A 14088-nucleotide genomic window follows, 5' to 3' on the forward strand; every position below is an offset into this window, starting at 1 on the left:
ACACAGTGGAGAAAAGCCTTTTTCCTGCTCAGTTTGTGGCAAAAGCTTCTCTGGAAAGTTTAATTTAATAGAACACACAACAACACACAGTGGAGAAAAACCCTTTTCATGCTCAGTTTGTGGCAAAAGCTTCTCTGGAAAGTCAACTTTAACAAAACATAAAAGAATACACAGTGGTGAAAAACCTTTTTCCTGCTCAGTTTGTAGGAAAGGTTTCACTCAAAAATCAACTTTAACAAATCATAGAAGAACACACGGTGGCGAAAAGCCATTCAGTTGCAGTGTTTGTGCTAAAAAATTCTTCACTAAACAGGGTGCTGAGAGTCACAATTGTGCTGGTGAGAATTGCAGCAATCCTTGAAGCTTAAAAAAAAAAACGGAAGGAATTGACTCTTTGTGGTAAGATGTAAATGTGATTTTGAATAAAATATGAAAAATTTAATTTTGCAAAGCTTTTTTATTGACATTAAGCCAATGTGATCAGTGCCAGAATAACCATTGTCTCTGAGTGATGATGAGTTGTTTTGTTTTTATATCAAACATTATCAATGAAATTAATTGCCTTTGCCTGGAACAACATTTGTTAACGTTATGCTTTTCAATTGTCTTTTTAATCCTAATGGAAAATGTGTGAGAAGAAACTGTGCTTATGAAATCGGTGCCTTCCACAATCATCAATAAAATCACTTGTTCCACTTGCTCAACTGGCCTTCATTACGCTGTGTGAAAAGGTGAAAACCTGAACAAGAAGTTGAACTATAAAAAGAACCAGAAAGAGAAACGCAAGTAGTCTCAGTTTCTCTCAAAGGATTTGGAATGTCAGGAGTTGGCAACTTGATGGTGACTGGAGTCAACGTTTATTTGTCACCACGGAGGAGATGATCCGCATCACGCAGTTCGTTGCTGCTGCTGTCTGAATTTGCGTCCTGAATTTCACCGGCAGATCTTCAGCTATCCCACGTCTGACCCCAAATTGTTGTGGAATTTTCAGCAGTAAGGGAAGATCAATGAGATAGTCTGGAAAATAAATTGTCTTTTGGGTCAGTCTGCAGAGTGATCTCGGTGGGAGAAGTGCGTGGGAAGATACTGATGCACACAGGAAGATGAAGATTTATTTGACAGTGGAATCTTAAAACAGAGATATTTTTTCTGCATTGAGCATACTTTTCAGTCAAAGTCGTGTTGTACAAGAAGCGAAAGGCACTTTCTCAAAAGCAGGTGGCCACAATAAATAACAAAAACCTTACTTGCTAAATAGTTTTCCATAACATTAAGATTGAACAAAATATTGACATGAATATTTAAAAAGAAACGATTAAACGTTGAATACTAAATTATTACTAAAACAGTTGAATGAATTTTGAAATAATAGTGAATAGGCGTAGTTTAATGAATACTGAGACGAATAATGAAATATTTCAGTGCTTATATCAACACTGAAATCATTTTTAACACTCTGATATTTAGATATTTAGATAATGAAACAGTGACGTATTTTAATTTAAAATTCGCAACAACGTCGCTGGCGAAAAACCCTGTAAAAAGGCAAAGGTGCAAACATGTTGACATAAAGTATCACTTTATCATGTCAACTCTTAATAATAGGGAAATACATTTGGAATACTGTCCAGCCGACGACATGGTGTCAGATGTTTTCACAAAGCCAGCAACAAAAGTTAAATTCAATACATCTGTAAAGTTCATATTTGGGAACTAAAATGTTTGGTCAAATGCATACGGTTTAAATCTTTTGTTTTTTCTTTTTTCAAATCGTACGTTTTTCCAATGTTTAGAAAAAGATAACAATGATTTGCATCGCAAATGGCGACATCTGTCGGTGAGCGGTGACAGTGCTCCACATGGCCAGCAGCCAATCATATCACAGCGGGGTGTGTCCTGTTCTTCGGATTTCGTGCGGAACAGACTGCAGTTTTCACGCAGGAAATCCATTCAGCGCTACTTTAAAAATCGACGCCATCTTTAATTCGTCTCGTCGAACAAAGAGAAGCTCACGAGTTATCGCCAAGCAGAGATCAAGTGCGGATTTGTTGGGATTGGCGTTTGAAAATGTGTGCAAGAACGACACCCAAGTACAAAGAGGAACTTTGTGGAATAAAAGAAGAGAACAAGCAACATCTTCAACTGCTGGATGAAGTTAGCAAGCAGCCTCGTGTTGTGCCACTCAAAGCAGGTTTGTACACGTCTTACTCTCATTTGCTTTGTAAAGAACGACTTTCTATCGTTAAAAATATGCATCACAACATTAAGTTGTTTGGGGAAATGCGTTCAAGGTCAATTGCCTCTCTCATGTCTTGAATAGACATTAATGTTTCACAAGTTTAAGTCAAAGATTTTGAATTTGTTCACCTTTCCTCCTAAGCAAGTATATTATTTTTGTTCTCTTGGTGCCGTTGGAATTTAACTCTAAGACTGTAGCATAACTTTTACCAAATTATTCGAATTAATTATCTGATTCCATTAATGATTAACCAAACATGACCGACATTCATCCAACAATTATGCGCGCTCGTTTTGAGAGAAAGATGACCAGGAAGCCGGCAACTTCACACAGGAGCCGATTTATTCCTCACAGGAGATCTAGTACAAAAGCCCTCTCAACACAGTTCTGCGCGCCTCTGTACCCAACAGAAGACAAAGTTTTGTTACCTCTTTTGGATTTCACCTGGACGGGTAGTATTGATAACACATAGTCCTGTTTACTGGTCCCAGTCAAGCCACTGTGGATTGAATTGACACCACAGCACCGTCTCTGACACTTTCTAAATCAACATCGGCCAGTGTTGAACTTATTTGCTTCGTTTGGGAATAAATATGCAACAAGGTAGGGTGCTTCTTATTGCATACTCTACACACCAAACGTCTTTTGCATTCTCTGCTTCTGTGCCCAATGCACAAACAACCAAAGCACATTCCTTTTTCCCTCAAAAAAGACATATTTTCGACTTGCGTCTTTTTATCCAATAGAAGGCAAACATCCAAAGAATGTCCAGCTCCACAAAACAAGCATGCCTTTACAGGTAAGTTCTTCTCCATTTTATTTACAGGCTCCATTTTCTTTTCCACAGGTGCTATTGTAGTGGCAAAGCTACTCCCTTTAGCTTTGGTACCAGTCCGAAATGTCACAGCTTTAAACTCTCTTTTTCCTGTTGCAGGCAAATCTTGTATATCTCCAAAGAGAGGATCACTTGCAATCTTAACTTGCTTCTCCACAAACTCCACAATGTCATGAAATGTGGCTCTGCGATGGTACGTTTCTTGCAGATGCAGACCACACTTCTCCACTTATCTCTAAGCTTGTAAGACAGTTTTTTAACCATAATTTGCATATTGGTGGGCACGTTTAGGTCACCTACAGAATCTCCCGTTGAATTACAGCATTCACGAAGCAATAAACTGTAGGCCTGCAATGCCTTGAGATTTTCTCCCTTTATCAAAGGCCATGAAAGTACCTTGTCCATGTATGCAGAAGCTACTTTAAACGGATCTCCAAAATGTTCTTGTAGCAAAGCCTTCGCTTTAATTAATCCACGAGAAGGTGGCAGATGCTGACAGCTTCGGACCAGATCCAGGGACTGGCCTCTGGTATATTGCTCGAGGTAGTACAAACAGTCCTTGTGATTAGGAGTTCTTTCTTCGATGTTGTGTTCAAAGGCTCTTATGAAACTTAGGTATTGTAATGGATCTCCATCAAATATTTGCAAATCTCGTTAGGGTAACAGCAAAAGTGATTGTTTGAAAAGTGAAGATGTAATTTCATTTTGCTTCTCCAGTGCTGTAAGCAAACGATCAGATGTACTATCGGTTGTTGGTGAAGCTTGGTCACACTGTATTGTTGGAATAGTTTCACGTTGTACACCTGCTGGTAGTGATGACAGACCGGCCCCAGTTAAGACAGAATGAAGCTCAGGTTGAGGATACACTTTGGGTCTGACAGTAGCACCTCCTGTTGAAATTATGTATGGCTTTCAAGCAACAATTCCAGCTCTCCCTTGCTGCCGTGGGAGTCGGAAACAGAACGGACGAAAGAAAAATAGCCCTTTTGCGAACCAATGCCGGAGCCGAGGCCATCGAGGTATTCAATGAACCCGAAGATAAAGACAAGTTTGAAAAGGTCCTACAAAAATTTGATGAACACTGTCTAGCTAAGAAAAACGGAACTTGTGAGAGATACGTGTTTCGTTCAAGACTCTAACAGCCCGGTTGGTCCTTTGACAATTTCCTCACCAATCTCAAAATTCAAGCCAAGTCTTGTAACTTTGGTGATCTGAAAAACTCAATGATAAGGGATCAGATTGTGTTCGGGACTAACGAAAAGAAACTAAGAGAGAGGCTGTTGAGGGAGGCGGACCTAACATTGGAAAATGCAAAAAAGACTTGCCAAGCTAACGAGCTAGCAAAGCAGCACGTGCTATCTTCCCAAGCAGCACCATCTTATGAAAAAACAGAGTCCGTGAAGGCAGTGACGAGCAAAGGTAAACTGCGATTCAAGAAAAAGACCAAAAACAATGAAAATGATCAAGCTCCATTCAGCTGGAAAAAGTGTGGAGAAATGCACGAGCCAAAACGATGTCCTGCATTTGGGAGAACATGTGCTAAGTGTAAAAAGCAAAATCAATATGCTAAGATGTGCTACACCAGGAAGAAAGTGCACACCGTGCAGGAAGACACAGATGGTAGTGATGACCTAAGTGACACTTTTTTCATCAAAATCGTGTCATATGACGAAAGCGATGTGCAACAACGAACTAGAGGAGACCCAGAGCAAGCTGTTAATGCAGTAAAAGAAGATAAATGGATTGCACCACTGCTTGTCAATGGGACACTTGTTACTTTTAAAATTGACACAGGAGCAAAAGCAAACATAATTAATGAAAAAGACTTGAAATCACTTGAAGAGAAACCGGAAAGAGTCACAGACAAGCCCGTGAAATTGAAAACCTACAACAATCAGCCAATAAAAACAAAGGGATGTTGTAGGCTAAAAGTGACAGCAAAGGGAAGACAACACAAATTAACGTTCACAATTGTGCCAAGTGGACTGGAGTCAACCCTTGGAGACAGGACATCTGAAGATCTTGGATTGGTAAAAAGAATTTACCAAATCACCAGCAAGGATGTCAATAAGAACAACAAAGTGTTGCAGAGTGAAGGTAGTAAGAGTATAGTGAACAAATACTTTTCTGTCTTCAAAGGACAAGGTACGCTACCTTACACTTACAAAATACAGCTCAAGGAAGATGCTAAACCTGTAGTACATGCCACCAGAAGAGTTCCAGCCCCTCTCAAAGATAGATTAAAAAAGGAACTGAGCAGAATGACACCGATCAAAGTCAGAGAAAGTGGAAGAACCCACCGACTGGGTAAATTCCATCACGTGTGTTAAAGAGAGGAACTCCCAAGAGTTACGTGTTTGCCTCGACCCCAAAGATCTGAATGAGAACATTAAAAACCAACATTATCAGATTCCCAAGCGTGAAGAAATCCTGAGTGACATGGCAGGTGCTAAGTACTTTAGCAAATTAGATGCATCGCATGGATTTTGGCAGGTGAAGCTGGACACCGAAAGCAGCAGGTACACCACCTTCAACACACCATTTGGGCGTTTCTGTTTTCTGAGACTGCCATTTGGCATAAAGTCTGCGCCTGAGATCTTTCACAGAGCTAAGGAGTCAATCATAGAAGGTCTGGAAGGAACCCGTGTGTACATTGATGATTTGGTTGTTTGGGGAAACACGGAACAAGAACACAATGAAAGACTTGAGGAACTGCTACAAAGAGTTCAAATGAATGGACTTAAACTAAAACGAGAGAAATGTCTGTTTGGAGTTACAGAATTTACATTCTTGGGAGACAAGCTCACAGCAGATGGAGTGGTGCCAGACAGAACCAAAGTGCAAGCAATACTGGACATGCCAGCTCCAACTGAGAAAAAAGGACTTCTGCAAGCAATGGGGATGATAAACTTCCGGGGCAAGTTCATTCCAAACCTCTCTTCAAGGACAGTCCCTAAGTTTGCTGCTGCATCACAACGTAGTCTTTGAGTGGACAACAAAACATGACAAAGAATGGCAAGATCTAAAGAGAACTGTGACAACTGAGCCAGTCCTTGCCTACTTTGATCCATCAAAACCAACCAAAATTTCCACGGATGCGTCGAAAGATGGGCTAGGTGCCGTACGGCTGCAAAAGGCGAGAGACACATGGCAACCTGTAGCCTATGCATCCAGGTCAATGTCAGAGACTGAAAAACGCTATGCTCAGATCGAAAAGGAGTCACTGGGTTTAGTGTTTGGATGTGGCAAATTTCACACGTATGTTTATGGACTGCCCACGTTCATAGCAGAGACTGATCATAAGCCACTGATTTCAATTAGGAAGAAAAATCTCAATGACATGACGCCCAGAATTCAACGCATGATGATGACATTGCAGCGCTATGATTTTGAGCTAATATACACGCCTGGAAAATACATAGTGCTTGCTGATGCGTTATCCCGAGCGCCGCACCCTAACAGTGACATCAAGGACTGCGTTACGGCGGAGGAGGCTGAGGCTCACATCATCACTTCAAGTCCTTTATACCCACAGGCAAATGGCCAGGCTGAGAAGGGAATGCAAATCATCAAGAGACTGCTAAGGAAGGCCAAGGATGATGCATCTGATCCTTACCTTGCCCTATTGAGTTACAGAGCTGCACCTCTGGAGTGGGGAGCTTCTTCGCCTGCTGACCTACTCATGTGCCGTAAGCTTCGCACCACGCTTCCACAAATACCACAAGGACATGACAACAACATTTGGATTGAAAAGAAGAGAATGCTCAAACTCAAACAGAAAATTGCATATGACAGAGCTACAAAACATCAGGAACCTCTTTCTGAGAAAGACACTGTACGGATCGAGGGACCTAATTGTTGGGACAGAAAAGCGACTGTCCTCAGCGAAACAGAAAAGCGACTGTCCTTATCGAAGCCGGACCGAGATCTTACATTGTGGAAACAAAGCATGGACAAAGAGTGAGGAGGAACAGGAGGAGTCTTCTGAAGGTTCCCGGGAACTGTAAGAAATCTTCTGATGCGGCTGAGGCTGCAAAGCAGGTGGATACATCGAAGGAGCACAGACCTCAACCACCAGCAATTTCTGGGATTACTGAACCTCTTCGAAGATCAACAAGAGTTAGACGACCACCGGACAGGCTGATTGAAAATGTTTAATGTTGTGTGATTGTTGCTAAAATTGTTGTAGAGCTGCTTGTTGTCATAAAAAATGGATAGACAAAATTATTATAATATTAATAAAAAATAATAATAATGAAAAAAAAGCAAAGGCATTGTTTAACGTTTGAAAGGGAGATGTAATGATAGCAGTTATATCATTGGCCACTAGTTGGCAGTATTGCCCGATGTGTGTTTTGGTTACCAGACGAACAAGTGTGTCTGCACATAGACGACAATGCAAGTCAGTAAATAAAGAGACATAAGCTTGCAGCATCACGTTGCCTGCGTGACTACTTAAGATAGAAGACGGAACATTACAGTAACCATTAAAAAAACCGTATAGTAACCATAAAATTATTTTAAAAAAAACGTATCGTAAACATACTAAAGTTGTTGCTTTATGTTATTTACAAAGAATTTTTGTTTAAAATCCCCCTGGCTCTTCTTTTTGTGTTTTCTATATTATGCACGTATTAGCAACTGACCTTCCCACAACTCCCTGGCAGAAGGTAGGCACTCATTTGTTTCATATAAGAGAACATTATCAGATTCCCAAGCATGAAGAAGTCCTGAGTGACATGGCAGGTGCTACACTCATTTAAAAAATTGACGGCGTTAAAATGGGGTTGGATTAATCCCATTAATAACGCGTTTTTCTGACACCACTAAAAAATACTTCATTGCACATTTCGTTATTTATTTCTTAAAAATTGGCATTATTTATTTCTTAAAATTTGGCAAAGTGTGACATGACATTTCCCACATTCTTAATCAGGAAACATTGTTCAAAATTGTTCTGTTTTGTTTGCAGTTTATTGAGTAAATCAATCCATATCAACTATCTCGCTGGGAAAAAAATCTCATGCAAAACAACAGATCAGATTTCTAATGTGGGAGCAAAACATCTCTGACTTTGAGTTGGAACATGAGGAGCAAGTGGAATTATTTGCAGAGGAATTTTATCCTCCGTCTCAAAGTCAGGAAACATTTTCGTGTTGTGTGACAACCGTAGCTAAGTGGAAGGTTTTGTTTTGCAGAATTGAGTGTTTGTAAGAGAGTCAGAGAAGGAAACTGATCTTTCGTTCGTGTTCACTTGAACTCGAATCCTATACAGTTTCACAGGCTTAGTCCAAGATTCAAGTGGCTCACAAAACATAATGTAGTCACCATCAAAAAATGAAATGCGGCATAGTTTCATGTCATATGGCAAACAAGGGTCCCTCCACAGCACCCCCAATTCCCAGCGTATGTTGTCTCCCAGCTCCACATCCCACGTGTGTGTTCCCGAGGCCAAAGCAAACAGAGCACATCGTTCCACTTGAACCTCTCTGGATTGTTTGGACGCTGCTGTCCTTCTTTAAAACTCACACTGGTCAGATCTTCAGACAGACTGAGTTCTGGAGCAGACGTGTTTTGGTCCAGAATGACTGGACTGTAGGAGACCATCTCCTTCATTCGTTCCCACACGTTGAACGTGAGGTTGCCCACATGTTTGGCTTCATCCAGCAGAGCCCCTGGGAGCAACTCGGGCTTGTCGGACAGCTTCTGGGTTCTGGTCACCGTGGTCTGAAAGTTCTTCATGAAGGAAACGGGCTCTGACGTCAGTGGCTCCTCTGTGCTCCTGATGGCATCTGCGAAAGCGACAATGTCTCTGCTGAGAGCCTCAATCTTCTCCTTCATCCTCTGAGTCTTCTTCTGCTTTTGATCCCTCACAGTGGACAACCTGGACTCCTCCTCAACCTGCAGGAAGCGACGAAGCTCCTCAAAATCCTTCTTAATTTTATTTTCAACCTACTCGCTCTGGACCTTGATGTACGTCGCTTGTTCGTTGCAGTTGTCTCTTATCTCAAATTTTTTCAGTCTTTTCTTCATGTCCTTCAGGCCTTCCTGGACTGTCTCTTTGTGACCTTTGACACCTTACAGAAGGGACGAAATTTGTGGCCAGTGTGGATTTTTGCATCTCTGCAGATGAGGCACACAAGCTCCTGGTGGTCCAAACAGAAGAGTTTCAATTTCTTCTTGTGCAAGCTGCATCTCTCCTCCGCCTCCACTGAGGCTTGTGAAAAAGCCTCTCACACATTCTTCAGGGCCAGGTTTGAAGGAATATCCATCGAACTAAACTCAGTCCTACAGACCGGACACGATAGATCTCCTTTCTGCTCCCACCATTGCAGCACACACGTGCGACAGAAGCTGTGACTACAAGGCAGCACGACAGGATCTTTAAAGACGTCCAAACAGGTCGGACATTGGAGAATGACCCCAACATGGCTGGCCATATTGTTCGCAAAGACACTCCGTCAACAAGCTTCCAACGTTCTCTTTCAGGAGAGCCACTGTGCGTCTGCCTCAGTCACAAGTGGACAGATGATTTGACATCCTAAAAAAGTCCAAAGTGCACTTCCTGGAGCTGTGCTTCTGTTGCCAGAGTTCAATCGATGACACTTGGACTTGAATTGTATTGAACAAACTTTTATGTCTTTATTATTGTGCAACTGCAATTAGCCAGGTACCAAAGTGCAACATTAAAAGAGATAACGGCCGGCAAAGGGAGTGTCAGGTCAAGATGTCGAAAGTATATTCAGAATCACTGCATGATCGTAAAACTGATAATTTTGTCCTATTCAGATGCTCTCATAGTGCAGGGGGGGGGGCCTACTCAAATCATCGACTTCCTGTTTGCCCAGACAGTGCCTCAATGGTTTCAAAATGCAAGTCGAGTGTGAAACAGATGAGAATCACTGATTTCATCCAAACCAATCAGAAATATTGAAACAAATTCTTGTGGGGATTGTTGGAATTTTAACTATAAATCTGGACCAAAAGTTTACCAAATTGTTCTAATTGGTTATCTGACTCCATTAATTGTTAACCAAACACGACCTACATTCATCCAACAATTATGCGTGCACGGTTTGAGAGAGAAATGACCAGGAAGCTGGTAATTCCACACGGGAGCGGATTTATTCCGAACAGGAGATCTAGTACAAAGTCTGGGGCTCGGTCCCTCTCAGCACAGTTCTGCGCGTCTCTGTATCCAACAGAAGACGAGTGTTCAAGTGTTCATATTTTTCCATTCTTTATGAGTTTGCATATTCAAATTGCTTTCGTTCCAGGCCCCAGGTTGGCAGGCGTGTTGACATATAATAATCCTGCAAATGCAGGAAAAATGATGAGAACGGAGATCAGTTGCTGCAAGTTCGGTAGGAGAAACGTAAACGTTCCACTGCTGTTGCAGCAGCGACTTCTCGGAGCATAAGCGGAAGTGACGTGAGGCTGGCGCGTCATCATGGTGGGATGCAGTTATTTTGTTTAAAAAAAATTATCAACTGAATTGAAATATTATATAGAATATATATTAAAATAGAACAGCCAGGTGTAAAAACAAACACAGAGGCAAAGAAATATATTTGAAAAATACGTGTTTAAAGCATGACGTCATTAACAAGCGCGCAGCTTCCGAAGGACCTCGACCACATCCACCGACCCGTCCACACGGGAACAAAAAAAACCTCCGCTAAATTCTTCTGATTTAGTGTGGAACTGACTGTAAATTTCTCAAAGGATGTCCAGTGCTACTCTAAAGGACTACGACATAATTCATTAAGTCTTTGTGTCCCGATAACCTCATCTTCGCGCGTTGATGCTTTTCGGCGTAGTTAGCTTAGCTAGTTAGCTAGCTAGCCGCTAACGAAAAGAGGCACATGACTCATCGCCAAGCAGCGATCAAGGGCGGGTTTTTTGGAATTATCATTTGAAAATGTGTGAAAGAACGACACCCAAGTACAAAGAGGAACTTTGTGGAATAAAAGAAGAGAACGAGCAACATCTTCAACTGCTTGACGAAGTTTGCAACCAGCCTCGTGTTGTGCTACACGAAGCAGGTTTGTACACGTTTTACTCTCATTTGCTTTGTAAAGAACGACTTTCTATCGTTAAAAATATGCATCACAACATTAAGTTGTTTGGGGACATGCGTTCACGGTTATTGCCGTTTTATTTTTGAATATTGCCTTCTACTTGTCGGTTTGCTGAACATTTGTTTATGCCAAATGAAATCAGTGCAGAAAATAAATGCCAAAGAATAACCAATAGTGGGGGGTGAACTCCATGTTTTTTCCAGTATAAAATTTGAACTGATTATTGAACAGTTTACATTTTACTTATTTTATATCTTTTTCATGCAATTCTTGACAGAAGGAATTCTGACTGACTCTAAAAAATGTGCACACTGCGGCGAAAACATCAATGGCGGTTGATCAATTTTAGTGGATAAAACACAAAATATTAAGTTTAAAAAAAAAAAAAATACGTATTGGTCTTATTTATTTATGAAGTTTGTACTGGCTTGGTCGGGTGAGTCAATGAACCTCCGGTGGCCCTGCACAGTTTTGTGCACGTGTGCATAGTTTCACCTCATCCAAACATTTAAAATACATTTAATGCATCCATCCAGGGTTGCACGGATCTCATCACTGAACAAGCGCATGCGGCAAGGAATGCATCTGCATCTTTGGCTTACTATGGGCTTAAAAAGGGAGAACGTCACAACCCCCTTTTCTACCAAAAAGGCCAGGAACATTTAGTTCTATCCCTAAATGCAAAATGTAATACTTGTAAGCATATTTCACTTGAAGGATTCCTATTTTATCGATGACATTAAGTTTGCAATGCCCCCCAGTGGTCTGCATCAATATGTTAGGGTCCCACAACAGGTGTTCCATCAGCCTGTGTGCGCTAACTTCAGCTCGCTTCCAGAAACGTCTGTGACCATGTCAGGAATGAAATCGGGCATCAGCCGCAACGTGCTTCCTTTTTAAATGCTCGTTTATCACTGTTGTGCGGCTAACGGGAGGCTTACATCGTAGGACCTAATTTTGTGAAATGCCCCCATGGTCCGGTCCAAGTTGGGGTCGCACGTATTGCTCCGTGTGAGGCAGGCACAAGTCAAGGTAGCACGGTAGAAAACAATATAAGAAAAAGTCGCCGCATGAGGTTTGACTTGACCAAACCAAATGTGTGTTTGTCTTTCTGTGTCCTGCAGACGTCAGTGAAAACGATCTCCGTTCTGTGAAAGAGGAGCCAGACTTGACTCACATCAAAAAGGAGGAGGAGGAGGAGATCAACAAGTCACCAGTGAACGTTGTCCCTATAAAGACTGAAGATGTAAACAAGGATGAGAGTGAGAACAAGAGAGGGGCGGAGCCTCCAAGTAGCAGTTCAAGTCATCGCGTGACAACAGAAGGTGACGAAGACCACTGGGGGCCATCACAAGCACATAATGAGGACACATTATCAGATGCTCATGACGATGATGATGATGATGATGATGGGCAAGCCAAAGTTGAAAGGGCATGTCCCACTGACAGTTGGGTATGTTCTCACTGTGGGAAATCATTAACCTCAAAATTCTCTTTAAAACTGCACACAAGAACACACAGTGGAGAAAAGCCTTTTTCCTGCTCAATTTGTGGAAAATGCTTCTCTCAAAAGGCAAATTTAACAAGTCACGCAAGAACACACAGTGGAGAAAAACCTTTTTCCTGCTCAATTTGTGGAAAATGCTTCTCTCAAAAGGCGAGTTTAACAGAACACACAAGAACACACACTGGAGAAAAGCCTTTTTCCTGCTCAATTTGTGGAAAATGCTTCTCTCAAAAGGCGAGTTTAACAGAACACACAAGAACACACAGTGGAGAAAAACCTTTTTCCTGCTCAGTTTGTGGCAAGAGTTTCTCTCATAAGATAAGTTTAACAAAACACACAACAACACACAGTGGTGTAAAACCTTTTTCCTGCTCAGTTTGTGGCAAGAGTTTCTCTCAAAAGGCAAATTTAACAAGTCACACAAGAATACATAGTGGAGAAAAGCCTTTTTCCTGCTCAATTTGTGGCAAAAGCTTTTCTGGAAAGTCAATTTTAACAGAACACACAAGAATACACAGTGGTGAAAAACCCTTTTCCTGCTCAGTTTGCGGAAAAAGTTTCTCTCGAAAGTCACAATTAACAGCGCACTCAAGAACACACAGTGGTGAAAAACCTTTTTCCTGCTCAGTTTGTGGTGAAAGCTTTTTTATAAAGGCAAGTTTAACAAGCCACACAAGAAAGCATACTGGAGAAAAACCTTTTTCCTGCTCAGTTTGTGCCAAGGGTTTCTCTCAAAAGTCACATTTACGAAGCCACACAAGAACACACAGTGGAGAAAAGCCATTCAGTTGCAGCGTTTGTGCGAAAAAATTATTTTCTAAAAAGGGTGCTGAGAGACACAATTGTGCTGGTGAGAATTGCAGCGATCCATGAAGCTTAAAAAAAAGACCAAAAAAACTGAAGGGACTGACTCTTTTTGGTAAGATGCAAATGTGATTTTGAATGAAATATGATCAATTTAATTTTGCAAAGATTTTTTATTGACATTAAGCCAATGTGATCAGTGCCAGAAGAACCAACGTGTCTGAGTGATGATGAGTTTTTTTTGTTTTTAAGATCAAGCATTATAAATAAAATTAATTGCCTTTGCCTGGAACAACATTTTTTAACATTATGCTTTTCAGTTGTCTTTTTAATCGTACTTAATGGAAAAGTTGTGAGAAGAAACAGTGCTTATGAAATCGGTGCCTTCCACAATTATTAATAAAATCACTTGTTCCACTTGCTCAACTGGCCTTCATTACGCTGTGTGAAAAGGTGAAAAACTGAACTAGAAGTTGAACTATAAAAAGAACCAGACAGAGAAACGCAAATCATCTCAGTTTCTCTTGAAGGTTTTGGAATGTCAGGAGTTGGCAATCTGATGGCGACTGGAGTCAGCGTTTATTTGTCACCACGAAGGAGATGATCCCCATCACGCAGTTCG

General features: G+C 41.2%; 1 protein-coding gene and 1 pseudogene across 1 annotated transcript; one reads left to right on the forward strand and one right to left on the reverse strand.

Annotated features, from left to right (window-relative positions):
• Positions 1–8324: 8324 nt before the first annotated feature.
• On the reverse strand, positions 8325–9514 carry LOC148341866 (E3 ubiquitin-protein ligase TRIM35-like; annotated as a pseudogene).
• Positions 9515–10853: 1339 nt separating this feature from the next.
• LOC148341867 (uncharacterized) lies at positions 10854–13840 on the forward strand. Its single transcript, XM_088280866.1, has 2 exons — positions 10854–11119; positions 12280–13840. The coding sequence occupies exons 1-2, from the start codon at positions 10996–10998 to the stop codon at positions 13533–13535; spliced, it is 1380 nt and encodes a 459-aa protein (XP_088136992.1). The 5' UTR covers positions 10854–10995; the 3' UTR covers positions 13536–13840.
• Positions 13841–14088: the final 248 nt, after the last annotated feature.

The sequence above is a fragment of the Idiotropiscis lumnitzeri genome, chromosome 2, assembly GCF_059441095.1.
Source record: "Idiotropiscis lumnitzeri isolate Australia: NSW breed Sydney's pygmy pipehorse chromosome 2, RoL_Ilum_1.0, whole genome shotgun sequence".
NCBI lineage: Eukaryota > Metazoa > Chordata > Actinopteri > Syngnathiformes > Syngnathidae > Idiotropiscis > Idiotropiscis lumnitzeri.

Bases quoted from the DNA above. Each gene is read 5' to 3' on its own strand.
- LOC148341867 (XM_088280866.1), top strand. From the start codon at position 10,996: ATGTGTGAAAGAACGACACCCAAGTACAAAGAGGAACTTTGTGGAATA. The intron at 11,120-12,279 runs GTTTGTACACGT...TGTGTCCTGCAG, and splicing joins TGTTGTGCTACACGAAGCAG to ACGTCAGTGAAAACGATCTC.